Here is a 27453-nt window from a genome sequence, read left to right as displayed (position 1 = left end):
TTTGTCCAAGACAGTGGTCTAAACCAAGTGGTTAGTGAAGAATTTAAGAAAGGGTGTGTATACAATGGTACTTTCCTGTAACACACTCGGCCACTGCTAATTTGTGCTCAGGGACCTTCTGAGCCAAAAGTGATTTCTTTTTTATATAATGACCTTTGATAGGCTGTTCTTCCATCAGTTTGTCCAACGCTGTTGTAATTCCACAAACATCTAGCATCCACAATGTTCTGTAGCCAGGAGCTCCATATTTTACTATTTCTCACAGTTATGTCTTTTGATGCCCTCAGCTCTTATACTAGAAGAGACAACTCCCAATTTACATTTTTCACACATCCAGAATTTTGCAAACCTCTCTCACTCTCTTACCTCCCCATCCCAAATCATCCCCATCATCATCTTTCTCAGGTTGAATACTGTCTCACATATATAAGCCATCCCACACCTTAAATTTTTAGTTCTGTTATACTTTTTGAGATGGAAATATCAAAATTGCACACATACAGGCATTGAAATGGACTTATATTCTCAGCTGGGTTCTTGACAACTTCTCTAGTAATTGCTTATATGATAACTACTGGGCATTTACCTGGTATTTCATATTTCTAGCACAACTCCAAGATCTCATTCTGGCATTATAAGTCAGTTCAGAGTCCAGTACACCAGGCTCTAACTCCACTAAATTCTTATCTGTACTTCAAAATTAATTAAATCCATTCCCACATTCTCCTAATAACTGCTTCTACATAGGAAAGCTGAATTAGAACAGACTAGATCCATTCATGTTTAAGTTATATTTAAAAGTGAAACTATTCTTCAGGATGCCTTTTCAAATTCTTTAGAGAAGCTGGCACAATTGAAGGACCTTGTATGTTTAAGACACCTGTTTGCAGCATAGGAATATTTGAACCTGGTGACTATGTAAGTTTAACTTCGGTTCTGTCACTGAAAGAGGACATTCAGAAAAGCTAACTTAAGCCTTATAAGACTGGTCTTGCCAGGCTCCTTCTACAGGTAATGGGAAGCAGGTTCCTCCAAAAGTTCAGAGTAATGACTTTTCCTTTTCTCTATATTGAATGGAGAGGGAACCTAAGATTATTTGTTGAAAAATGCTACTTTTGTTAATTCTGACTTACAAAAACTATAGAAAACTGAACAGAAAAAATCCACTATTAGAAAAAGTCTATCGAGCAGTGTTGTATGTCATCATTTACATCACAGCATGAATCTACAACCCCATAGAAGACAGGTCAACTAAGTCCATCACAGCATTTCTGCACAATAACCACAGTGCCTTCTTGCTCTACAATAAAACACTCCCTATCTTCCCAGCCTTCACTGCCATCTGCCCGGCTTCCTACTTCCCTAACCCCTTCCTCATTGTCATCCAGCCACTCCATCATAGTTCTCAGTCCCGTCCCACACCCTCCCAACTCTTCTTTTCCATAAGGAGTTTTTCATGATAGAGTCTCTGTAGCCTGTTGCCCAGTAAACAGAGTTTAATCAAACTCTTCTCTTACAGCTGCCAAATGCTCAGATGAGATCCTGATTGATTCACACTCAGTCAGGTGAGGGAAGTGCAGTGGATCAAACAGTTTTCCCTCCACAAACTGTACAGGGGACTGAAGAACTGCCGACAGACTGTATGCTATGCAAGCCTTCATTAACCAGCACTTGAGACTGGATATGTGTTTTCACTAATGCTACTGATTTTCAAGACTACTTAACTGATAAGCAAATTGCCTCCTCTCAAGTTACACATTAAAAAAATAATCAATAAAATACTCACTGAACAGCCCTAGCAAATACCGCAAGAAAATTTTAAACATAGCGGTGTTTACATTTATATGACAGGTAAGTCATTATTTCCATAATTTTACACTTTTAATCCAGGCTGTAAAACAAAAACTGTTTTTTCTCCCCGGCTTCTTGTGCATCATCCTTATCTGTTGAGCACTCTTTCCCCTAACATACATGCAAGTCTTCAAAATAAATGTTTTGCATATACCAGACTTCCTGTCTACTTCTTGACTAGCAGTGTGCACTGGGTCCTTACCAAATCTTGATACTCTTCCCAAAGACAAAGGAATTGGGCCAATACACAATCCAATATTTGACTCCACAGAAACCAAAAGAAGCTGCAAGTGTTGGTATCCACGTGTACTTCACAAATGGAAGAACTGAGGGCAATAGCTGTTCTTTCTTGAACCGTCCACTGTGCACTCGGTGATAGATAAGCACTCATCTGGTGACGGCAAGCAGTCATTGCAATTAAGAGAGCATTAACTATTTAAAGGACAGCTTTCTAACAGCAGAAAGCAATACTGTGGCATCACTTAAGAACCATCAGGAAAGTGAACTGATCCACGTGTACTTTTTTTATTTAAAAATAAAAAAACAGTGAGCAGCTACTGATGCCGCTGGAATAGACAACATGAAACAAGCTATCTCATAACATGACCTAGGACAGACCGATACACTCAAAAGTTGTCCAAGAGTCCACATGGTTGTAAGCCTTATCTCTATCTCCAAGACAGCCTAAGAAGCATTTTTGAAAGACGTCATACTGTTCAGGGAGAATTAAAGAATCCTCACAACAGCAAGGATGAACAGCTTTGTTTCCTGATTTGAAAGTAACTTGGAAAGAAAACCTGAAATAACAGATCAACACCATACCAAAAAATCAGACATAATCGTTACTAAAAGCTCGAGAAAAAATTAAGGTGAATCTTCAGTCTAGGACAGATTTTTCTTATACTCTGTCTTATAAAATCCTAGATGTTGTATTTCACTTAAGCTCAAGTTATGGATACCAATGCAATAGCAACCATAAAAATATTGTTATAAACAACATAACTAAAGACTCAGAAAAGGGTTCTACTGAGCCAGCTAACATTATGGTGGGCTGCTAGAAAGGACCAATTATAGGACAGGAGAGTACACCAGATCCAAACCACTGATCACCATGATGTTCAGAATAGTAAAAAGATCAGGGCTTCTAAAGATCACTAGGCTGGGCAGTCCAAAGCAAAAACCTTCTCCATGTTTCCATTATTTTGAGTCCAACAGAGATTTACCTGCTTTCTTTCATAATGTTCTAGACTTGAACTAATCAATTATCTCTGCCAGAACATGTTTCTGCCAAGTTTCTTCTACATTTTATATAATACAGTATACAACATGACTGGGAGCTGAGCTGAAGGTTTTATCACATAAGCATATTAAAAGCTGTCTTGACCAAAGCTGGATCACAATCAGCACTGAGGTTGAAAAATCAGTATTTTCCCGAGGATTCTTCATATCAATGAGAAACACCTTAGCTACCTGTGAGATGGAACAGGGCAGGAAGTCAAAGTTCAAATCTGAACTGATGCAGAGCACAGTATTTCCTCTTCAGGTCAATAAGAAGCATTTCAACATACATCTTCCTGCAGAAGACCTTTTTCAAAGTCCATTTGCAGAGGGCTAGGAGACTTCCGATTATCTGACATTAAAGCATTCTGCAACCTTTAACAATACAGCGCTACTGTTGCAATGATAGCCATGAATCCATCAGTCCAGATATGAATGATCTGTCAATAAAATGAAAAATGTTGTGCTATCTTGCCTGGCAACATAACATATGCCCGCATCACTGTCTGTTGTTACTTCTAGATCCCTGCAACAAACATAGTAATGCAAATACCCCTTTAAAGGCATGTGAAAAGAAAAGATCTCTATTTTTACTCTATTTTAGCTTCCGCAGAAGATAATCCAGATGTGCTTCCACAGAGCCTGGAAGTATCAATTAACAGCATCTTGACAGTCTGGCAAGATGCATGGCAAGTACGAAGGGATATGGGACATACTCTGATTAAGCTAGTAGACAAATGGAGCACACAGCAGTCTAGAGTCTTTATTGGTATAAAACACTGAACTCAAACCTAACAATTTTCCTATTCTGTTTTTTCAAGTGCTTATGGCTCTTCATGAATGACCTTAAGATGACATAAATCAATGGAATGATCTCTTTGAGAAGCATTTTACCCAGATTAGCATTGTCATCCAAATATACTTAAACAAGCTGGGCAGTAGCAGATCACTAGATATTTGACAATACTCCCCATGCGATGAGAAAATAAACAAGGAGAAAATTCTGTATTAACTGCAACAGCCTTCATTATTAGTATTTTTTTTGTCTCATAATTGAACAAATGAAAATAAGAGCCAAGAAGATGAAGAAACTCGCCCCAATTTTGAGGAATGAAAGAGACAACTTGAGCAGTATTACCACAGTGAGCTTGAAACAGTTGAAACTGCTGCTGCTGTCTTCAAATAATTCAAGCCCAGAATTGGATGGCAGAGTATCCCAATGATTTCTTCCTAGAGATTATAAAAAGTGTACACTCCCTCTATGACTTCCAAGCTGCAAAAGAGAATCTTTTCTTCTTACTTTGCCTCCTGCATCACATGGAAAGGAATCAAAAAGAAACAGAACTGGATATCCCTCAATAGATTTCCAAGGCTCCATAATTCAAAGTGATCCAGCTGAAAACAAACAGAACTTCCCAAAAGGGAACGCTGACAGATAGACAATGGTGTTGAACTTGCTGGCACAGGTGAGCCTCCTGGGCTGAGATCTATTTCCTTCTAAATTCTTCTGTTGGAGGAACAGCAGTTGAGGGCCTCTGGTGATAATGCAGAGTCTGTTTCCCCTACAGGAACTGGTACATATGTACAATGAACAGATTGGATTCAGAAGTCTATTTTGATTACTGTTAGGGCCTCTGTAGTAATTTAGAATGCTTTAGCTATGAAACACTGCATTTTAGCGAACAAGGCTCTGAAGCTATTGCTATGTCAAATTCATCTAGAAAAACCTACAGAAACATTCAAGATGGTCACCGTCCATCTGACAGTACATTTTAGTTTCTTATTGTGTTCCTGGCCAAGCTTCTCTGGGAATTACAGCACTCTCCCAGTTCAAGCAGTTTTCTCATTTTATTTGTAAATAGAAGGAACTGATAAATCAAACATCTCTGCAAAGACTAAGAGAGTCACTCAAAATTATTCTGGAAGTTTGTTTTGATTCTTCAGGGGTTTTTTGCCTGGCTTTTTTGTTTTGTTTTGTTTTTTAAGGCAGAGGAAAAGGCTCATCCTTAGTGCTGTATTTGGAGATTGATCATTCATGCTCTTTGGCTACCAGTGTTCAACCTGAAACTGAAAGCGCACAAATATTTAAATGCCTAAGAGGGAAAATAGAGTACTTGATAGACTTGCATGACAGATTCAAAACTAGTCCTGACTAACCACTACTAGCAAACACACAGAAACGCATAATATCCAGTAGTCACAAGAATTATAATATCCAGTAGTCACAAGAATTGTCCTTGCACTCCCAGTCTGGCTCTCTGAAATGCACAAAGTGCATGCAACAGTCTTGGTAGAATAAAAAGGACAACCTCGTGACCAGGTAAGACGAAGATTAATGTTAAAGGATCACCTGATTTTCCCCTTACCAATGGTACTCTTATTCACCACCATGCTCCGGGCTGTTGCAAACAATCACCTGGCCCTCTTGAATAGGCCTACAGTGCCCATACACGAAACAGATTAAAGATGATCACACTTTCAAGAGATAGATCTGATGAAGATTCAGTGTGGTATAATTAACAATCATAATCCTCACTAGATTCCTACAGTTTGGCCTCAGAACAATCCCTGGATCATCACATACATCAGACCAATGATGTTCACATGAGAAACTGAAGCATGCAGACCAGAGACCGCATCCTAATGTTTGGACCTGATCTATAACTGAACTGTCTTTTGGCTGTGAATCTTTTGTCTTGCTCTTTTACACACCAAAGACAGCAATCTGCATTTACATTCTAATGAAGGCAGCCTCCACTGCTCTACCAGATTCAGTATTCCACAGGTTCAATCTTTTCACCGAGAATGAGCTCAAAGCTTAATGTATTGCCGCAGTGAACTGCGACTGCAAATAAAAGCAACACTGAGGCTTGGTGGTGTTTCCTTTTCCTTCCCCGCTCCCTTGATGGGGGATCCTTTTTCTTGCTCTGCTTTCTAGAAAGAGAGGCCTGCTATGTTTTGTTTTTCCTTGGGTAATGAGCAACAGCATTTCTGTCCAACATAAATCTTTCAGCAGGGCAAAAGACCTGCAGCCCCAATTACCAAGGAGGACAAGCAGTCTCCCAAGAGAAGCAGTTTTAATTCCTAGGGACTCTATTTTTAGCTATAGCACCAGAAGTCCCTGAAGCAACAATATCCTTTGACCTGTCATTTATGGCAGGGGAGGGAGCAGGGACACAGTTGGTCTACAGGTCTGAGTGTCCAACTACCATCCTATATTAAAAGAGCTCATGCCGTACAGAGCAGGCAGACATCAGAGAACAGTTAAATTCCCTCTTCCTCCTCTTCCTAAAGAAGGGCTGAAAAGGGAAAGAAGAAGGGCGAACACGGTTGCTAACAGCCCCAACAGACACCAACTGATGAGATGAACCAGATTTCTGACAGGCATGCCGGTCTGAATCTATAAGGAAATTCATTTAAAGTTTCTTCAAACTAAACTAAGGTTATAATTTTTTTTCCGCTAACGTAATCATCAGCTCTACTGCACACATAAAATTTGGGTAGATTGCAAGCAATTCTGTTGTTTCATGTGAGGAGGAGTAGAATCCATCTTTTACAGTCATGCTGTCACAGAGAAGACTGACACTAAAGGAAGTATACATAACTGAATGTACGTAACAGAAGCAAAGCAATAAGTTATTTTTAAATAGTTACTATTTAGGGGAGAATTGCCATTAGCATTTTGAGTACTAAATCAAATCCCTTGCAAGGATTCTATCACAGAAAACTGTAAAACAACAGCTTAGGCTTTGATTCACAATTCACTTCTTTTTCTGTTCATGAGAATTAAACATCTCCTACACAGACAACCAATTACAAATTAAGTCCTTGATTTATGCCCTCTTCATCCACAACTTAAAAGCAATTCTCAAATTCTGGCAATAGCGTGAAGAAAAGTAAGAAATGAAGTTATTAATTAAAAAAAGCACTTTAGGAGATAGCATGGTAGAAGAAAGGGAATTATAGAAGCAGAGTGATCTGAATCCTGAACAAAGCGGGAAACATGACACAAGAGCCTCATTTTCAATACAAGTGATCTACAACAAAAGCAGCTGACAGCTTCTTAATAATTCCACAAAACTTTTTTTTTAATCGCCCCAAACACTTAACCTTCACACTTCACAATGTAGTGACTTTAACTTATGAAAGGAAATCACTGATTTTTGTCCTGTTCTCTTCAGTTTGACATTGTAATACAGTTGCTGGTTTTCAAGGTGAAAGTATACGTATTACCTAGACTATGGCATCTCCGTACAATTCTTGACATTACTATGCCACTTTCAGGTGGCAAACATCAACCCTTCACTACCACCACTCAGCAAAGCTAGATCTTGTAAACAACACACAACTGCAAGGAGAACCTGAACATGGAAACACACAACTAGGAAGAAACGTATCTTTCTATGCCAAGGGCTGGTCTCACAACATACCAAATAACACTCCCCCTGCCAGTATTCTGACAAGTGCCACAGTTTGAGAACCATTAATGAACTAGGAACAAAAGCTGTTAATGGCATATGGATCTTTTTCTACAGAACTAGTTTGTTAATACTGTAAAAACATTAATGGGCAACAAAAAAAGTTGCTTCATAGTTATGGAGATGCTACAGTCTTAGCCTCCACAAAGTCAGTACATAACCGTACCTCCTTAACATAATCGCAGGGATACTGTTACTAGCACCAGAGACAGTCAAGATACTCAGCAGCCTGGAGAACTATGCAAATGTATGTAAAAATGTACCATCAAGTAACTTTGTGAAGGATTCTGATCTTAAACAATTCTGAGCTAACACAAGTGACACTTTTAAGAAATAAGCCTTCCTAACAACCCCAGATTAAGGCTCAATGAGTAAGTTACCACAGTATCACGTATCAATAAGAACTAGAACCATGCCTATCCTGCATAACATGCTGCTTCTAATCTTTAGAAGGTTCAACTTTATGTCACCCACAAGAACACCTGAAAAAATAAAATAAAAAAATACAGCCCTATACATCACAGCCTTCCATCCCCATTTAATCTCTCAGTAACCACGCCAATACATTCTACAGAAGAAAAACGCCTCGGTGCTGCCTACACGAGTATCTCTGCCCCGAAGAGTAAGAGCCGTTCAGGCTTGAAAAACAAGAAGGGGTGAAAAAGAGCCAGGGGAACCCCCCGGCACCCAGGGCCTGAACCAAGCCCGGCCTCTCCCCGCCGAGCCTCCCCACGCGGAAACCCCTCGCCCGCCACACCACCTGTTTTCAGGCGAGCCTCCGGGCCGCCTCCCCCGCGGCTCGGCAGCGCCGCGACCGTGCCCTGCGGCCGCCCCGGGGGGCTGCCACGGCCCGCTCCCCCCCTCGCCCGGGCCGCGGCCGCGGGGCCCGCCAGGCCCCGCGCTCACCGTTGAGTGCCGACGCCTGCAGCGTGGCCCCCGAGGTGCCGTCGATGACTTTGATGGCGCCGCGAGCGGTCACGGCCAGGATGGCGTTGAGCGCCGGGTGGTAGCACAGGCTGCAGAGACCGTCGGCGTCGCAGCGCAGGCAGCCGTCCCGCAGCAGCAGCCACTCGCAGGAGCCCGGCCCGGACGACACCGGCCCGGGCCCGGGCCCAGCCGGCGCCGCCGCCGCCGAAGAGCAGGAGGCCGCCGCAGCCATCTTCCCGGCCGCCGCCGACCGCCGCCCTCAGGACAAGAGGCCCGGGGGGAGCCGCTCACTGACAGTCCCTGGAGCCGCCGCCGCCAGTCACCATCCGGGTCCGGGGAGAGGGGGAAAGGGAGAGCGCCAGCGTGAGCAGGAAGTGACACAACCGCGCCGGATGCGGAATCGACCGCCGGCCTGACACTGGGGGGGTGGAGCTAGCAGCCGCTCGTCACGGAGAGGGGCGGGGGGCGAAGAGAGGGGCGGGGCTCCGCTGCGCGCGAGCAAGCTCTTCCTCCCCCTCCCTCCGTCATGCGCGCGTGGCCGCGGGCGGGGGCCGCGCAAAGGGCCCCCGCCTCCCCTGTGGCCGTCGTGCGCACGCGCCGGGAGGGGGCGCTGGGGGCTTGCGTGCGCCCCGGCGGGGCGAACGGGGGGGGGGGGTGGGCCGGGAGTCCTTTATCGGCCCCGGGGGTGCCTGGCTTCGTGCGGGCGGCCCAGCCCGGGCGGCGGCGACGAGCGAGGCCCGAGCGGGCCGCCTCCAGGAGGGCGGCGGTGCGCTGGAGCTGGGCTGCGCGGCCTTGGCCCTGCCGGCAGAGCGCCGGCTGCGGTGCCGGTCCCCGGCCCGAGGCCGGCGGGGGTCGGGGTTCCTCCTCAGGGTGGAGGGCCGCTCTCTTGTGAGGAGTCGGCGTAACTTCCCCGTTCTGGCTCCGTTTCCTCCGGGGCTCGAGCGCGGTCAGCCGGCCGTCGCCTTTCCCCGGCCCTCGTCGCTGCGGTGCCGCTACCGCTCCGGACAAAAAGTGGGTCGTAAGCGGGCGAGCGCGTTTGCCGCCTCCCGCTTCGGGGAAACGGGTGGGGACTTCCTTTTCGTACCCTGGCTCTGGGACTGGCCGTCGTTTTGTACGTGAAGAGTGGTGCGAGAGCGCCGTAGTTACGTTGCCTCCAGCTGTGGTACCGAGTGAAAAAGTCGAACTGCTAGTCTGCTACAGCTTCTGTAGTGTCCCTGGCCGCCCGCGGGGGAGGGGAGCTCCTACCTCTTCGTGTGGGCCGGATTGTTGCGGGGTGTGTAAATACACACGATGGTTCCAGCCTGAATTCCCTTTTTTTTTTTTTACCCCAAAAAGTAAGGATGGAGTCATTCTGCCCATGAAAGCATTTTGTTCTGAAGCGGTATTCACCATGCTTCAAAAAGGACATAAGTATAATAAAACGTTTTATACAGTTGAGATTTTCCCTTTTCACCCCCTGGAATAACAGCTTGTGTAGCTAAGACTACCTGTAGGCATTCTTTTATCCAAGTAGCATGTTCTGCTAAAATATTTGAGAAAGCTTTTAGGCTACTGATGGTCTTAAATATAATGAAGTTTCAAATCTAATGTGGTTTCCTACAGAAGAGTATTTTTATTAGAAGGACCCAAATTAACACAGGCTGCTGTAGCTTGAAAATGATTTAAGAAATACAGTGTCTGCGTAAAGAAAAAAAAAGAACCAAACAAAACCAGAACCACATGGGTATGCGTGTATACCACCCAGGCTAATCAAAATCGTCCCGAGAGCAAAATAAGCAGCTTTTAAGCTTGCTTCATGACTTCAAGCAAAACGTTAAAGACCAATAAGGGTAGTGACAAAACTTAAAGCAGATCTGAAGCTGTATGTCGTCTCCAATCAAAGCAATTGATTTCATATACTTCTCAAGTAGGTACAGTTTTTCTGATGAACAACAGAGTATGTCTGATGGGTAGAAGAGGGAGAAAGACGTACACGGAAGATCGCCCAAAGAGCGTGTCTCGTTATTAAGGTATGATTCCCATGTCTCTACCTTGAAATGACGTGTTGCATCTTGGAAAGGGAACTTTTTGCTAGATGGATGTGCTCTGAGTTTCCAGTTTTGACAGACAGAAGTAGGATATATACTATCACAAAAACTTACTTATAGCCTCAAAGCTTGAGATTGATGACATGGATAGGAATATACATATGTCTTAATTCAGTAAATATAAATGAGCTTCATACATTCTGTAAACAAGTTTAATTCAAAATTCTTATAAAATACATCTCGTATTTACACACATACCTCATCTAAAAATATGAGTTTGTTGAATGCAAAGTTATTACAAACTATCAGAACCATTTGAGAGCTGTTTGTACATATTTCTTGCACAGCATATGCAAAAGGTGACCCTAGAGATACTAAGATTAAAAGGTGCAAATCTGCAATTGTGTACAAAATATGTACTATGTTAAGTGCATATCTACATTGCATATTACACATGTGCCAAGTCTGTGGAAAGGAACAGTTAAAATTGCAACTATAAATTTCACAGAACATTAGTATAGAGAAAATGAAGATATTTGGAGATTAAATAGAACATTCTTGCATCCTTTGAATATTCATAGTCATTTCAGATGCACAGGAGCCATTATGGACATCTAATGAACAGCTACGCAAAGAGGAACTAAGCTTAAAGCTCTCTGACAGCCCAGTAACCTAATGTTTGGGTGATGTTAGTTAAACACGTATTCACAGGGTCTGGATTGAGTCTTCTAATACTAGTTGGATATTCCTGTTAAAAAAGAAATACAAGTCATGAAAAAGAGATAAGACCAGATTATCATGCAAGATTCCAAAGCTAACATGCCTTTTTTTTAATACACTGTAATTGCGTATTTTTTTTAGAATGTGGTACGAATGCTCACAAAACACTTGCAGGTAAGTACTAAGCTGCTCCTGTAATTGCTTTAGTACGACTGCCGTAATTCCACCAGAACTTCTGCAGAACCGAAAAATTAGTGAAAAGTCAATCACTCTACCAGTTTTTCTCCTTTAATGTATTACAAGCTAGAGTATTACATTATAATTTATGTCCAGCATCAAATCTAAGTAGTTCTGTTTAAAACCAACACAAGCATCAGCCAGAAGAGCAGACCGAATAAGCTAAAGGTTTGTGGTAGAGCTGGAATTTAAATATGTATTTTGCATCAGTAACGAGTGGTAAAAATAAGTTACTAAAATGGCAAGTTACACAGTCTAAAAAGCTGAAAAACTACAGTTCTGATAAGGAAATATGTCCATCAGGGATCAAAAACAGCCCTTGCTATTACCTTGTCATGGTCGATTTTTATTCGCAGCATCAAAAAAAAAAAGAAAAAAAAAAGACATGGGGAATGCTTGCTTTCTGTTACCAAAAAAAAAAACCCCAAAACTGAAGATTACAAATGCCTAAGTTAGTACCATGCAAAGTGAACTTCAGCGGACTTCCCTTGTGAAGAAACGTTACCATAAGGACCATTACATAAGCAATCAACACAGTACACAGGAAATATTTAACATGTCATCACGTTATTACATAATCCTCGGATAGTCAAAATTAGCAAGACTGTAATTGTTACTAAGGCTGTAATTCTGCCTTATTTAGTGGAGGGAGAATCTGGCCTCACAAATCTTTTTTATTTCTCTTTACAAGGGATTAATAGTACTGGGGAAAAAAAAAAATGGATGCATGTTAAATACCATGCTATTAAAAGCAAGACAGAGCAAGATGTTGTAAAACATAGTTAGGGAAGCATTATTTTTATTTCGTCATCATAAAATAACATTGTTTAAAGATCACACAAATTTGATAGATCATCTTTTTTCTCCAACATTAAGCCAGCATTACAGTTGAGAAAGGTGTTCACCTGTTTCTCTGCAAATTTATACTTTTAAGTAAAATAATTTGATTCTCTAAATATGCATTTTAATTAATTATGTCACGCAGTAAATATCTTGCTCCTTTGGTCAGAGATAGTAAGTGAAGACTTCAAATACTTGTATCTTCAATTTTTAAAAACCCAATATACATCCTTAACCAAGGAGTATTTACGCTACACACAAGCCATAGATACAAAATACACAGTATATACATGTTTTGAAAACAAATTGGAATTTGTAAAAACTCAATAGCCAAATCAAAGTAATTGAGGCACTAAATTAAAAGTAGTATCTTCATGTCTTGATTATACAGACTATTCTGTGAACAATCAGGACTGTTTCATAAATATATATTATCTACAGAACTTGCTGTGCCAAAAAAGCCAGCTGTGTTTAAGCTCAAAAGAAAAATTGCACTTTGAGATTGTTACAGTTACCTTCTCATTTTTCTCCTCAAATATAGTAATCTGGTCCTAGTGCTTTTGGCACAGGTATTGAGTCGTGTTTTTGCTACACTTTCTTATAAAACACAAGGTTCTTTTATTTTGTTCATTAAAATCTGAAGAGTCTTAAACAAACCTAGAACTTTGATACAAATCTATATAGCTACAATTGCTTCATTAAATAATATACACAAATATGCTCTTCAATCTTAAAACATCTTGACAACTGGATACAAAACAGTCACTTGTATTATCTCCAGCCTCCTTAATCTTACGCATTATCAGTCTGCAAATGAATAAAATATGGTTTCTGGCCACATCTTGCACTAGATCACACCCCAGTGTACAAGGACAGAAAATAAATGTATAATAAAAAGATTGGATAAATTAGAAGGGGTTTCTTGGTCTTGAATTCTTCTCCAACTAGTAATGATGCAGCACTGTATGCAGCCCAAAAGACTCCAAACAACTGAAAAAGAAGATGAACAGTCTTAGCTGAAACCACAAGAAAATGTCTCCAAATACCAAGATAAAAATCAGTTCTTCTCTCAATGTAATTAAAAAGAAACCCTCCAAAAAAGAATTTGGAGGGGGGAAGAACTCCACACACATACATGCACACAAAAAGAACAGACTATGCATTTTCATTTAAGTTTAGAGAAATGTTTAACAAATAGGCATGTTATTTTTGTTTGAGACATTTTTACTGAAGTGAGCAGCTAAGGATCTACAATAAGATTTCTCTAATGTAAGACATATAGATACCATAAAGCAAGCCCTAAGCTTACATACACTGGTAAGTTGAAATGTCACTGGATTAATAACTTTTGTTTCTACCTTGACTGTCCCCAGCTATTAACCCCTCCCTTTCTTTAAGCAAAAGAGTTACTATACTTGACTCTTCCTCCTACAATATATACCAGAGGGTTGAATTACCATTTCTTACTTCAGGATTCGTCTGGCTCATAAGCTTTTCTTTAAGTATGGTGCCCCCACCTCAAGGTAACTGAACCTCACATTCCTATTCCTTTCAGGTGCAGCGAGAAGCCTGCCAAAATACAATCTGTAACAAAAACTATATTCCTTACAAAGCTAAGAAAGAACCAGTTTAAAAGACTGGTAAAAAGTAACATTACCTATGAATATCCGCTATGTTATATGAAGTTAGCATGCATACTTTTAAAAAAAATGTCTTGAGGTCAGTGAACTCGATTCAAACCTCAAACTAACAAGGTTACAGCAAAAAGTAATCAGACATTATCATCCTCTAGCACCTTGAATATTAATAAAAAAGGAAAAATACTTAAAACTGAGTGGCATGCAAAAACACTGTAATCTGCAAAACACAAGACCAAAGCGGGCAGACATAACAGGACCCCAGCAAAGACTTTTTTCCACAGTTCTGTCAGAGGAGCTGAAGCCCCTTGAGGGATTATGTGGCCCTTTCAACTGCTATTGTAAAAAAAAACACAACAAAAAAAAAAACAAAGCAAAAAAAATTGCATGTGATTGCATACTTCTGTTTTTGCTGCCTAACCCACGACTGCAGAGATGGACAAGACGGACAATCAAGATCATGACTGAATTCCCTAAGATACATTAGGAAAATTGCAGCAATTAAAACAATCGAGGTGCATTACTTGAGTAGTTTACTTTGCTGATTGCAACTGGAAAAGAACTGACTGGAATTCCACTATTTCACTGTAAGTTCCCCAACTTTAGGACTGCGAAGTATTTCCCCAAGCACAGAGCTCTCAAGCCATAAGAAATAGTACTTGTCACGGCGTAAGCAGTTTTGGCCATATGGGGCTTGTCCTGCATTTTCACACTAATGATGCAAAGGTAAGAACCTTGCACAGATTTGCCCTGAAGTTAAGGTGAGACTGTTAGTAGTAATCAAGTAACAGAGGTTTCATTAACATATATTTATTTTCAAGTTATATATTAGTTAACTGGCAAGTTAATGATTTGCTTTCTGACTGTATCACTTAATAGGAATTGCAAGTTATCAAATCACAAACACAGCAATTTTGTTATTTATCATACACTTTAGTTGTACTTCAATTATACTGTTTACCAGCAAGCTGAAAGGACAGAAATCAATCAAATCAACAGAACAAGAACTCAAAAAGCGTACAGCTTAGCTAGTAACAGAATTTTCTCAGTCAGCCTTTCCAGAAGTTCAGCTGTAACTTCAAAGGCTACCTAAATGGTTTTAAGAAGTGCTGGAAGTGTTCAAGAACGTTATGTAGTTCTGGGATCTATCGGGGAACGTTGCTAGTTTCATAAAAGGTGTCCAACAGCAGGTGGTATCAGGCAAGTTATTCTTGCTTTGTGCCTTACATTCCACATCTGTAAAATCAGAACAATACTTACCTTCTCTGCAAAGGGTGTTGAGAGCTTTGTACTGCTACCACTATGGGAAGGTCTCAGAACAATGACTAACGTCATATTCATGCTGCAGTAACTAAAAATAAACTGGATGATGGGGGAAGGGATAGAACAGCTTATTTTCAGGTTTTCTTCATTTTGTGGTTTAATCATGCATCCTCTTCTCAAACTGATAATCCTATTTATTTTAATGCAACTATTATAGCACAGCAAAGTACTTAAACAGAAGCTAACCTTATAACAACAGGTGCTGTTATAGCAACAGCACTGTATATCCCCACGTACTCAAAAGAAACATTTAAAACAGAATTCGCTTAGCAGTCACATCCACCATGCTAACCGAAAGGATGACAGAGCTCACGTTGCAGTTCTGAATATTTCGACGCATCGTTATGTTGTCCTGAACAGATTAATACTTGAAGTGTTAGGAAAGTGACTTAAAAATAACTGTAAACAATTCTCAACAGATGAGACTGAACTTACTTTTATTAGGGTAGAAACAACTTCAAATGATCCAACCACCAAAAGTACAGGTGCTATGACAATGAGGGGAAGTAGGGAATATCCTATCACACCAAGAACCTGGCCATAAGCAACCTGTAATTTTCAAGCACATAAGAACAAGCTTTTTAGTACTCAATCTTTGTCACCAAACACAATTGATCTTGTTGTAACAGTATGAATAGCGATAATAATGTGTTAGGTATTCATGAAATTTCAGCTAAAGGAAACTTGCTAGTATGAAAATTGTTTTTGTATCCTAGCCCCTAGAATTTTATAATTAATAATTCAGTTCTCTTAGAAATATGTTGTCTTTTCTTTTTTCTTTTTTTTTTTTTTTCCTAAAAACGCTGTAAGTGACAATTCTATCACTTCCAAGGGAAGTATTTACACAGGTTAAAATATGTAATTCCACCCATCCCTCACATTTTCATGTTCCGCCTTAAGTGGTTCTCAACTGCCACTCTCCATGGAGTGTACAAATGATACTGAGGAGCACAGAACTACAACAGACCTCTCAGTCACCAGCTTGCAGTCCTGGCTGTCACAAGCAGCAAAGAGATAATTTTCTGTGTTAACATACTCATATCCATTATGCGTAAATAAATTCATAAAGTACATTAATGCTTTTGGCATCAGTGGAAGACCTAGAACCCGATCCCTCTAAAGCACAGAAATCTTCTGATTTCCAGTTTAAATTTGTTATGACTATCCCAAACAGCTTTGTTCAAAGTATTTCCGTAACTGTTTTCAGCTTCATGGGGATTAAAATGTCTGATTTTCCCCTACTACGGTTTGAAATGTTCCTGGGCCCAGCTACGCTTCTTGGATTTAACAGGAAAAACAGTGGCGAGACAAGTGACCATCTTGCAAGCAATCTCTTGTGGCCATTGATCCTTCACAGTGAACTGTGCAGACCTATACTTTCTCTCCAGTTTATACATTCTGATAATTTCACATTTTGAGCCACAAAACAGATTGATTTAAGGACATCTGGATTATGCTGGTATGCAGAAAACCCATGCAATCACATTCATAAAAGCTTTTTCTTTCAAAACAGTGTTCACACAAGATGACTGTAGCAATTATGATTAAAAGGAAAACCTAAAAAAATTAAAGTCAATGTAAATAATGTAGGAAGTCTGCAACACTAGTTCGTCGTTAATGCAAGATGCATAGTAAAAACATAAAAATCAAGTACCACTGAATATTTCGTTCTTCACGACACAGTTCAATGCATTTTATGCTGCAGAGCCATTTTAAGAAGTTTCTACTCTCCTGAACGTTCCGCTGTAGCTGTCTGTGGGCCTTGCTGTAAGTCATTTTTTGTTGTTTACATCTGAATGGCTTAGTGACTCAATTGGTAACCAGCTCAAACAGCTATTCCAACCCTGCTGGTGTAAGCAGCTGGAGGCAGGGATGTAGGCCAGAATCTCAATTGGCTTTGCAGTTGAAGAACATGCACTGACTTTCATCCTTTAATGGGTTTGAACTGCATCAGGCCAAGGATGAAAACAAACGCTGGTAGGTGCTCTACCCACGAGGTCATTATACAACTGCTGTTAGCCCCATTAAAAAAAAAAAAGTTTAAATAAAGGACAGTGCAAGAGCAGTGCAAAGGAGGAGAAAGGGTCCCATTTAGCTCAGTGACCAAAAAATTGAAAGCACTTGTCCCTCAAGAATGGACTTCAGTTCCGGAACAAAGGCACCTGTTAGAATTTCTGGGATACATAGTACAAATTTCCAGGTTGTTTACCACATCCAGCGTGCACAGAAAGACTAGCTGACCATCTCTGTTTTTTAGATTTTATTTTGGAGGCCAAGAACCTGAAGTATAGACATTACATTTACCAACTGCATCCATTCTTAGTTGGCTACAAGGTCCAAAGCCAAGCACCAAGAAACCCCAACTACTACTGCAAAATGTAGCAAAGAGACTTTACATTACCTCCCCCTATGTCCTTTTCACATACAGGTACTTACTTCTCCTCCAAGAACCCTGGCCAGTAAAAAAATTGTCAAGGATCCAAATATCCAAATAGTTATAATCCAAGAAACAACCTTAAGAGAGAGAGAACAATTCATTTATATTAATCATTTTCATTGTGAGAAAGGAAAACTAATTTCTATTAATCACTTTCACTGCATTCAAGGATTTTATTATGCAAAAATGAATTCTGAATTGCGGCAAGAATAGTTTTACTTAGTATCACAATGCAACTTGAGAATAAAATTCAGAGGTTACATTTACAGAATCACATTAATGGTAGGTTTGGTGAACATGGAATGCACATGCAACATGTTTGTGTTTTTTAAGTATTGTAATATTTTTATCAGAGTAGGAAGGGTTTAGTTAAAACTAAAGCTAAGACCACCCTAGCTAAATGTCTTCACATCCCACCTATTACAAAAAGTGGGCTCGGACAGTTTTTAAAAGTCAGCCCAACCAATACAAGGAGTTGGAATTCTGCTTCTTTCATCCACAAAGATGCCACTTTATTCTTTACTCAAACTGAGAACACTCAGAAGAAGACATAGGACTTCAACTCTCAGTAGAACTTGATGATGATTACAACTTCAGAAACAGCCCAGACTCCTGGGACAAAGTCTGTAATTATTTTTTCTTGCTTCTTTCATTGGTCTGCTCTTAAACTGAAGAAGAAATCTTAAAATAATTTTCTGGCTTAACAGAACCTTCAAAGTAACTTAGCTATTCTTGGAGTTGAGGCACTGGGAGAATTAGAAGTGAAGTCTTCCCTTCTGAAATACCCTTTAAGAGGGAAACAACAGTATCAGTCCGGTCTCTGCATTTCCAAATGTACAACGGCTGCACTTAAAAATGAAGTTAGAACTCAATTCAATTTTTTTTCTTAACTAGAAGTTCCAGATTCACAGAAGAATCAAATGGAGGATGATTTTTCTTTAAATTTAAAACCAGATAAAGTCACAGCACCACTTTAAAAAATTAAGATAAATCTAACAGCTTTATGCTATTTGTGAAAATAGTTCATGGCCTCCTTTTACTTCCTCCTTTCTTCCACAGTCTAAAAGAAGAGGACCAGATTAAAGTCTTAGAGCAGGAATGCTCACCTCTCTCCAGCTTACAGCCCACCATTCAGTTCATCTAGTCTAGCTGCTGTCAGTCATCCTGTTGCTAGCTACTAGCTATCTCTCCTCACACGTACACAACATTCTTACACCTATATGGTAAATCCACCGTTCCTAAGAAACGTCAGACCTACTGTTCACGTATGTAGGTACACAAACTGCAGAAGGTAGTTTATCTGTCATGGGATCAAGGAACAGCCCTTGCTTTGCCTAGGAGACAGCGAAGTGGTCCACTGGAATAATACAGTGGTTTAGTCTACTCACTTCAAGTCTCATAGAAACAAGATACTGAGAGCAAGTTCTTAGTCAGCATTTGGTACACCATATGGAAGCCAGAGGTCGCAAAGGGAATGATTTTATCTCACCATTCACAAAAATCCTTGCATAAGCACATTCCGTTACTTTACATATGGCTTATTGCTATACTACATTGTATTTAAAACAACTGTAACTACACATATATTCATAAAGATTTCTGAAGCAGGATCACCCAGGCTCACATTCAAATTGTGACTATAAATGATACCACTTCTCTATTTCAGTATGAACGTAAAGAAAAAAAACCTAACAGTGTTTATGGAGGCCAATTAAATCTGCACAATGCCTCTGAATAGCTATTCACCCTAGAGTTCAAAAGGGATTATGGAAAAAGTCTATTGACCAGAGGAAAGTTGTTTGATTGTAATTGAGCAGGGAGGACAAAATAGCAAATGGCACTAATGAAGATATCACCACCAGATAACAGTGGTGATATAGTACAAATTAAACAAGTAGCTTTATTTGTCAGGAAATTAAAATTCATGGCATCCGAACAAATGTTCTTCGGTAACATTTTTTAGTAAGAAAAAGCATGTTAACAAAAGGTCACAACTAAAATGGAAAGATTCACTAATATGACTATAAACCCGCTAGTATCAATCTGTCCTCTAGAAACCACATCTTTCCTTTGTTTTACTGTATAAAAACAAACCTGACATTTCATCATGATTAATTTATCCGTGGGCTATTTAATACATTTCTTACTGCTGTCTTTCTACATATTAACTCAAGAAACAGCATTTGAAATGCCCTGCATTAGTATGTGAGGAAAAGACTTTCTACCTACGTAAGAATGCAAAATGCTTAGCAATCATGTCCCCAAATTTAGTTTAGATGTCTTTTTAGGTAGAAGGCTTATACCTACCTTAAATTGTCCATATAATGAAATCATTGAGAAGAAGAGGACAACAGCCAGGGGACCCCAAAAGTCTGGATTATCTCTCACTACCTGCCTATTAAACCCAAGAGATGGCATAGGCATCAACACACATCGAATTTTGTAGTAAATATCCTTCAGATCAATGTCGAGTTCTTCCCTGAAATTGTAAAGCATGAGAACAATTACTATACACCACAGTAATGAAACAGAGCATAAAAAAGTAAGTTCGGGGGCAAACAGTAGGTTTATAGAGCAAGTCTCCTGTCACCCATAAGGCTTTCTGAAGCCATGACCAGCAAAGGAACAGTTTGTCCGCAACAAAGCAACACCATACCTTCATCCCACATTCAGTAACTGGTGTGACACAGTTAGATATATTTAATTATTAAAAAAATCAATTACGTGACTGAGAATAGAAAACATACACAACATACCCTAACAGTCTACATTAAGACAGTAGATCTATTTTCTGACATGCAGGAACACATGACACATTCATACCACTGTAACTACTTAAAAGTCAAAGACATGCATACACAAAAGTAGGATGCCTGTGTATTCCTACGCTGAGCAGTTTGCCACGAGCACAGTCATTATGGAAACATTTTATTTCCAATTCTACAAGAAAGAATATCTTTACATTCACTAATCCTAAACCATTCAAAATACATCAGGTAAAATAAATTTTTAAAATAAAATGGGGTTTAACTTGCTTCAACAACAGTAGTTTTCAGCAGACCAGTTTATGCCAATTGTGTAATTACTGGCTTGTTTTCAATATGGGTAGAAATAAATAAAAGCCAATTGAACTAGCAATAAATTCTATCAACAGGTCTTGCTCTTCTCCAATTACCTTCTCGACTCCGTGCTACAAACTATCTGTAAGCAGCTACAAATTGACCAAAAGATTCTTCTGCATAGGAGGCTGTTAACTGGTACATCTGGTCCTGATTGTCCTAGCATAAGGGGAAGGAAGCAGACTTTCCAAGTAACGGGCAATTCTACTTCTTTAAGTTTATGCACGGAACCTTAAGACAAAACTGTATGCTATACTGTTTTTCTTATGCAGTCATGACTGAGGAGCTCTGAAGAGTTGCAAGAAACTCCCTGGCAGATATCCTTCTGCTCTACATTTGAGAGCACAGTGGAGAAAAATGTAGAATGATATCCTAAGTCCATTTATGAAAGTTTTGTGCAAGGCTTTGATTTATGGCTTTTTCCTCAGAAAAGCTGAAGCAAGAAATAAACACAAAGTCATGATTCACCACAATTTCTCTTAAAAAAAAAAAAAAAACAACCCAAACTAAATACTGCTCATTGAGTCTCTCAAGGCAATTTCAGAATTGCAATTACTGAAGCTATTTCAGAATTGGTATTACTAACCTGTGGCTAAATAACAAAAATTGTTCTTTAACACATCCCTGAATCTAAGGAGTGGACTAGAAGCATCTATTTTCCTCCATTTATCTAAACAGGAGGTAGCATTCCTGTATTTTACTCTGAAGATTGTGTAACACAGTATTTCCTATCTGGCAATAATTCTTTGTCATCGCCTAGGGCTTCTGACAGTTTCTCATGTGAATAAACTGCCTTTTGCATGAAGCTGACAGCTACCTCACCCAAGAAGCGATGGTAGCTGTAACAGGAAACAAGTGTCTGGAGTCAGGCTGCCCAATGAGAAAGAAAAAAAAAACCCCACCTCACCGTTGAACAAAACACTTGCACAGTAGCACTGCATTGGTGAACTTCCCTTAGCTGGCTGCTGTTCTTTAAATCCTTAGTAGGATTCAGGTTACAAGGCTTCATTACAGCACATGTTCTGGGAATAATCAGAACTGCATAAAAACTGCCACGTGAAACTCAGATTAAGGTCTTCTCTGTTAGGATGATTATATTCATCCTGTTTGCCACAAACTGATCACTTCCCTGGCACATTCTCCTCACTTATAGCAATCAGCAGCTTAGAACACCTAGCTGTCTTTGAATCACAAACTTGGTTTTTGTGGTATAAAAAGTTACACAAAAGAGGGAATTCCTGTGTTGTCACCTCAGTACACCATTCTGCTTCTTAATTAAAAGTTAGAGGTTTACAGAACAGACATTCACACAAGGAGCTACTTCTGCACACTTTAAGTACTTTTCAAGTAGCAGTTTCATTATTAAGCTCTCCAGGCATCTGTTCTCTCCCAACACTCTCATGAGTTCTCCAGAGTACTCTCCTGCTCACTCCATTTTTTTAAAGCATCATTATCTTTATCGCACACAGGAAAACACTGAGACACTGAGAATGAAGTTGCTTAGGTGCGGAACAAGGACTAAGACCCAGGCTGCCTGACTCACAGTGTAGTAACCTTAAGATACAAACTTTCTTCAGCCAACCACGTTTCTGTGAACAGAACAAGGGATGCAGAGATTTTCAGATTTAAGGACATTTTTGTGTCCTAACACCATTTTAATCTAGCTTTATAATATAAGATAGTATCAAAGATTAGAAACTTTGTGCTACCTTGCTTCTTGCATCCCTACTGTAATAAGCATGATTCACAATGCGTTTACTTCAGAGTAACTGACAGAATTTACTTAGATTTACTTAACATGAACCTTTCCACAGGATTGTCTTAGCCTTTGATTCTTTGACAGTATTACGAAACTTGCAACATCAGCACAAAAGATAGAAAGAACACAATCTAATTTTTTAAACCATTACAAGATCAACAGATAAGAGCAGAAAAGCCATAAAAGCTTTATACCTACAGAGATTAATAAATTGGATTTTACTTCCTCCTTCCTTCCTCCCCCACAGTGAATAACAAGCCTTTCTTCTACACTAAAAATAAAACCCAGAATGAGAAACGTAACGTTTTCATTCCTGCACCAGAAAACGCTCGTTGGTTAAGTAATTTGTCAAACGCGATTCTAGTCACAACAAAAGGCTGTGGGGCAATTTGAGAGGCTACAAGTCGTTTGTTTTTCCTACACAGCTAATAAAGATAGATACCCAAAAATGATTCTGACATACAGGAGTGGCTTGTTATCTTCTGGGTCATCATCTTCCACTTCCAGAAGCCAGCCATACCCTCTCTGTCTTAGGAATGTAGTTGCAGTAGATTCTTTGATGAATTCTCCTCCAAGATTTAGCTTAACATCTGGAGTTGTTATGGAGCCACTAAGATCTTAGAGAAAAATGAGAGAAAGATAAACCTTTTTATGTCCTGCCAAAAGCCATCTGATTTCAAAAGCACTGGAAGATAGACAACAGACGTATAAAGCTACATGTGCTGGTCATCACCATGAAATATTCAAAGTTATAGAATAAAATTATACTTCAACATACATAGTTTGAAAGGGCACTTCTGGTTTAATGCAATAGTAACAATGTTGGTTTACGTCTCGGAGTACCAAGTTTTAGCTTCTAGATAGAACTCTTGTTCTGATGACACAGTGCTATGGTATGACAGAAAGGCTTCAATTTGTGCCTTATCATTAAGCATTTAAAGGCATAAAAGGAGTTAACTAAAGAAAAGTCTCACCATGCTGCAAGTTGTGGATTATTTAGCATTTTTTTGCTGACCATACTATACCTCTTTCGGAGCCCATTCCTGCACAGTGGCATTGTTTCAGCCAAAACCATTCTCTGCTTTTATGTCCAATTTTTCATGAAAGGAAAACATTTGTAGATGTTTTAATTTGTAGCCTGCCTTTAATACAGATGAAACTGTTAGAAAAAGAATACTATCAGAGATCCTTAGGCTCCAGCCAATAAGAAGAGAAACAAGGAGTTCTCTTCAATACACTATGATCTTGCTCTGCCACAGTGCTAAACAAAACAAAGAGCAATTTATGTGTGTTCTGGCTGTGTCAAAGTCACCGATAAATATTAATTTTATTCTCTCATTGTCTTCAGTTATATACAGATGAAAAATACAAAATAGTAACTGAAAATAAACGAAGCAACCTGAAGAAATTAAAAAATACAGAAGAGGGGAATAACTCTTCCTTTAGGAAATGATGAATTTCCATTATTTGCTAAAAAGGAAAAATCCAAACAGAAACATGTACATTTTTTGTACAAACCTTATTACAAATATATTGAGAAACAAAAACGCTCTTCTCATCCAACACCTTTTTGCTTCACCAAAGAAAACCTTATTTTGCCTTTCCATTGTGTGTTCTTCACACAAAAAAGTTCCTAGGCACAAATTTCCCAAAACACCTCGCTATAGCAAGTATTTCTGAAACACATACTCACAGAGGCAAGTCAGGCCATATTTGTAGATTACATTTGTGACACTTTCTATCAAAATGCAATGTAGTTTTATAGAAACAAAATCTGCACAGTGACAGAATCTCACACAGTCTTCAGCCAGCATGTCTGAAGTATTCACTGATCACTCAGCATCACAATTAATTTAACAGAATTATCCTTCCCAAATCAGCTTGCTAGGCCACTCAAGCTTAAATTTAAGCTTCTCCATAACTGCTTTTCAACCATTTCATAATCATGAGAGTTAATGATCCATTGCTTTGATTCTTGGAATACCATCTGCACAGGATCCTTGTAAAGATCACTGTAACTTAAAGAAGGAATTTCTCTTTGCTCCTGTAAGTATCGGCACACATACACTGTTCTCACCAGACACAAGCAAAGTCGCCTTCTGCTGTTTACAGAGGAAGGAAAAAAGAAAAATGTATTCTTAATGCCTGGGTGTCAAGGTAGAGAAAACCTCGGAAGTTTTCTACTGTCACTGGGACCCTTTTGTAATTTAAAAATATTTGTTTATCCTACAACTTAACACTACTTCGCAAGGAGAGGTTCTTGCTACTCTTTGTGCACAGATGTGGCTGTGAAAACAAGCAAATGTAACAGTCCAACCAGCCATTTATTTCTCCTTTCACGGTGACAGCTGACAATCCATCCTGAGGCAGGGAAACTTCTACACAAGTCTTATTTACCAAGACTCCTTTTAGCAGTCGATGATTGGTGAATACCTACAACCATATGTTTTAATCATGAAACCTATTAACATGATCTTAAGTCTGTTTTGCAAGACATCTCAGGTGGGACATAAAACTGCAGAAACCAAGGAAAAAAAAAATCCGCCACCCCCTCTTCTACAGACTGCTTTGAATGAGATTGTTAACAGCAAGCCAACTGAGCGCTAAAGAATCTGCCAAGAATCGATGGTTCTGACGCTCACCAGCGAGAGTTAGGGTGCTTTCACTGCTACCATCTCAGGCAGAACGCAACAGAAGCAAAACTGAGGTATCTCACGCACCTTATTTCAATGAGGCATTGTGGAAAACCAGCTTTCAAGACAGTCAATTTTGAAAATGCAGTACAAGCGGCAAAAAAACCCCAAAACAGTCTGTTCTTTATACCATATCTGTCCACTTAACTGAGAACACCTCTCCAGCATTCTTTCCCACAAACAGCTCCTGCCTCTCATGGAAATAAGATGGGAAAATAAAACAGCTTATACTTTTATTTTTCATATGGATCAAGATTTGGCAAACAACTAGAAATTAGAGCACAACGTGTAGTATTTTAATTTAGAAATATCAAGCTGTTTAATTCTGCTTATGCTTTTATTTGTCAGGGTAGGTCCATGCAGCACTTTGCAGACAGGACTACACTTGAACAGGCAGGAGATCACGCCTTTCTTGTGTTCATAAAGAACACAGAGCCGAGTCCAATTCAACACATCCTATTGGAAAGGTGGCTGTATTGGATTGGGTTCAGCATTGCTCCACAAATACTTCAAGTGGTAATCCAGAGTTTACGTTCAGAGGTACGTGGATCCTTTTTCAGGCTAAGGTGGGGAAGAAAACCAAAACAAACAAACCAACAACAAAAAAACAAAGCCGAGATTGTACCTGTTGATTAGCATTCCTTGTCAGAAGGACTGGGAAGTTCACCAAAGAACAGGCATTCTACAGTAGTTTTTCCACTTCAATAATTCTTTTCCAAGGTGGGGCACATGAGTCAGGATTTACATGATTCCCTACCCCATCCGCAATTACAACAGCGACTAAATACATACATAAAGTAGAACGCTTGTTGTTTAAATGGGCAGAGCCCAAAAGGTCATTCTCGATCAAAATAAGTTAGCACAATGTTGACTCTTGTATGTTCGTTTTCGCAGTCTTAAGGCAGATCTTCATGGCATGCTGGTACACCACAGCTATTTGTGCAGCAGTTAGGCAGCAGGCCACGCTTCACCCCCTAAACTACACACGGGGCTTATTTTTCCCCCTCATTACTGTGCTGAAACGAGACACGCCACCGAGACTTTGGCACAGCACTACGGCGAATGTGAACATACGGTACAATCTTCAGCAGGCGCGGAACCGCGCTTCCAGCACGGTGGGAAAGAGGAGCGGTCTGTGACAGCGCTTGGCACGCTAATGTCGGGTCGCCGGGCACGACCTCGATTGCGGCTTTCAGAGAACGTGAAAAACGGAGCACCGCGGCCGGCTCTGCCCCGCTGCGGCTTCCGCCACGCGGATAAAGCAGCAGCTCGCACCCGCGTTAAGCGCCGCTCCCGGCGCCCAGCTGCAGCGGAGTCCCGGAGCCGGAGCCGCAGCCCGAGGGCAGCGGCCACCGCGGCCACCTCAGCCACCCCGCTCCGCCTCCGGCCACGCCACCAACTTCGGGGGCGGGGGTAGGAGGGCAGAGAAGGCACCTCTTGCCTCAGCGGCACGGGAGCCGCCCGTTCCCCCGGAGCCTGGCTGAGCCCTTCTCTCGGGAGAGCGAGAGCGGCCCCAACCGCGGCCCCGCGCTCACCTTCGGCGTCTGCCGAGGAGACAAAGGTGAAGTCCCCGTTGCTAGGCGCATAGAGCGGCGGCTGCTGAGGACCCGGGGGCTGCATCTCCCCGCCCTCCGCGGGGGCTGCGCGGCCGGTGGGGGCAGCGAGAGACAAGCGGGCACCAGGGCCTGGGGCCTCCCCCGATCCCTCCTGCGGCGGCGGCCGGCGCCCGACGGCCACAGCGCAACCGCCTCACGGGGCAACAACAGGCGGTGTCGCCCCTCCGATTGGCTGCTTGCAAGGCGCGCCGTGATTGGCCGCCGCAGGACCTACGCTGACTGGCTTCCCGGCCCTGTCTCGGGAAGTGACGTCACTTCGACTCCGGCATAAAGCTCCTCCCGATTGGAGGAGGCGCGACCCGAGGGTCGGGGGTCTGGCTGCGTTGTCCCTCTCCGCCCGTTGAGGGCCGGCGCCGCCACTCGGCTCCTGCGTCATCGCCCGGCAACGGTCGCCGCGGCTGACTAGGTGGCTTCCCCCTGCCTGGTGGCCCCCCTCCCTCCCCCGAGGACGGTGCCCGTCCTCCTTCCCCCGCGCAGCAGGACCGCCCGCTGGTGCCGTTAGCGTCCGTTC

At 41.0% G+C, this 27453-nt stretch overlaps 2 protein-coding genes across 4 annotated transcripts in view; both read right to left on the bottom strand.

Moving 5' to 3' along the window:
- The window catches only part of BIRC6 (baculoviral IAP repeat containing 6), a 189855-nt gene extending 181074 nt beyond the window's left edge, over positions 1-8781 (bottom strand). Inside the window, exon 1 of one of the 2 annotated variants that reach the window (XM_076334284.1) lies at positions 8514-8781. In XM_076334284.1, coding sequence (XP_076190399.1) covers positions 8514-8766 — 253 coding nt within the window. In that variant the 5' untranslated portion in view covers positions 8767-8781. The remainder of the gene's footprint in view (positions 1-8513) is intronic. The other variant, XM_076334283.1, reaches the window with a different exon arrangement.
- A 1976-nt stretch (positions 8782-10757) lies between these two features.
- On the bottom strand, positions 10758-27080 carry YIPF4 (Yip1 domain family member 4). Of its 2 annotated transcripts, XR_012994982.1 has the most exons (7): positions 26862-27080; positions 23097-23250; positions 20063-20234; positions 17755-17832; positions 15754-15867; positions 11848-13348; positions 10758-11309 (listed from the first exon to the last, which is right to left on the bottom strand). XR_012994982.1 is itself a non-coding variant. In XM_076334282.1 (6 exons), exons 1-6 carry the CDS (start codon positions 26944-26946, stop codon positions 13211-13213), a joined length of 741 nt encoding a protein of 246 aa, XP_076190397.1. In that variant the 5' UTR covers positions 26947-27080; the 3' UTR covers positions 10758-13210. The 2 variants fall into 2 exon arrangements, 1 of the variants encoding a protein (XP_076190397.1); XM_076334282.1 differs by having other exon boundaries at positions 10758-13348.
- Positions 27081-27453: the final 373 nt, after the last annotated feature.

The sequence above is a fragment of the Aptenodytes patagonicus genome, chromosome 3 (genome assembly GCF_965638725.1).
Source record: "Aptenodytes patagonicus chromosome 3, bAptPat1.pri.cur, whole genome shotgun sequence".
NCBI lineage: Eukaryota > Metazoa > Chordata > Aves > Sphenisciformes > Spheniscidae > Aptenodytes > Aptenodytes patagonicus.
This window is presented reverse-complemented; position numbering and strand designations above follow the sequence as displayed.

Bases quoted from the DNA above. Each gene is read 5' to 3' on its own strand.
- YIPF4 (XM_076334282.1), bottom strand. From the start codon at position 26,946: ATGCAGCCCCCGGGTCCTCAGCAGCCGCCGCTCTATGCGCCTAGCAAC. The intron at 20,235-23,096 runs GTATGTCAGAAT...TTACAATTTCAG, and splicing joins GAAGATAACAAGCCACTCCT to GGAAGAACTCGACATTGATC. The intron at 17,833-20,062 runs GTAGGTATAAGC...CTCTCTCTTAAG, and splicing joins CATTATATGGACAATTTAAG to GTTGTTTCTTGGATTATAAC.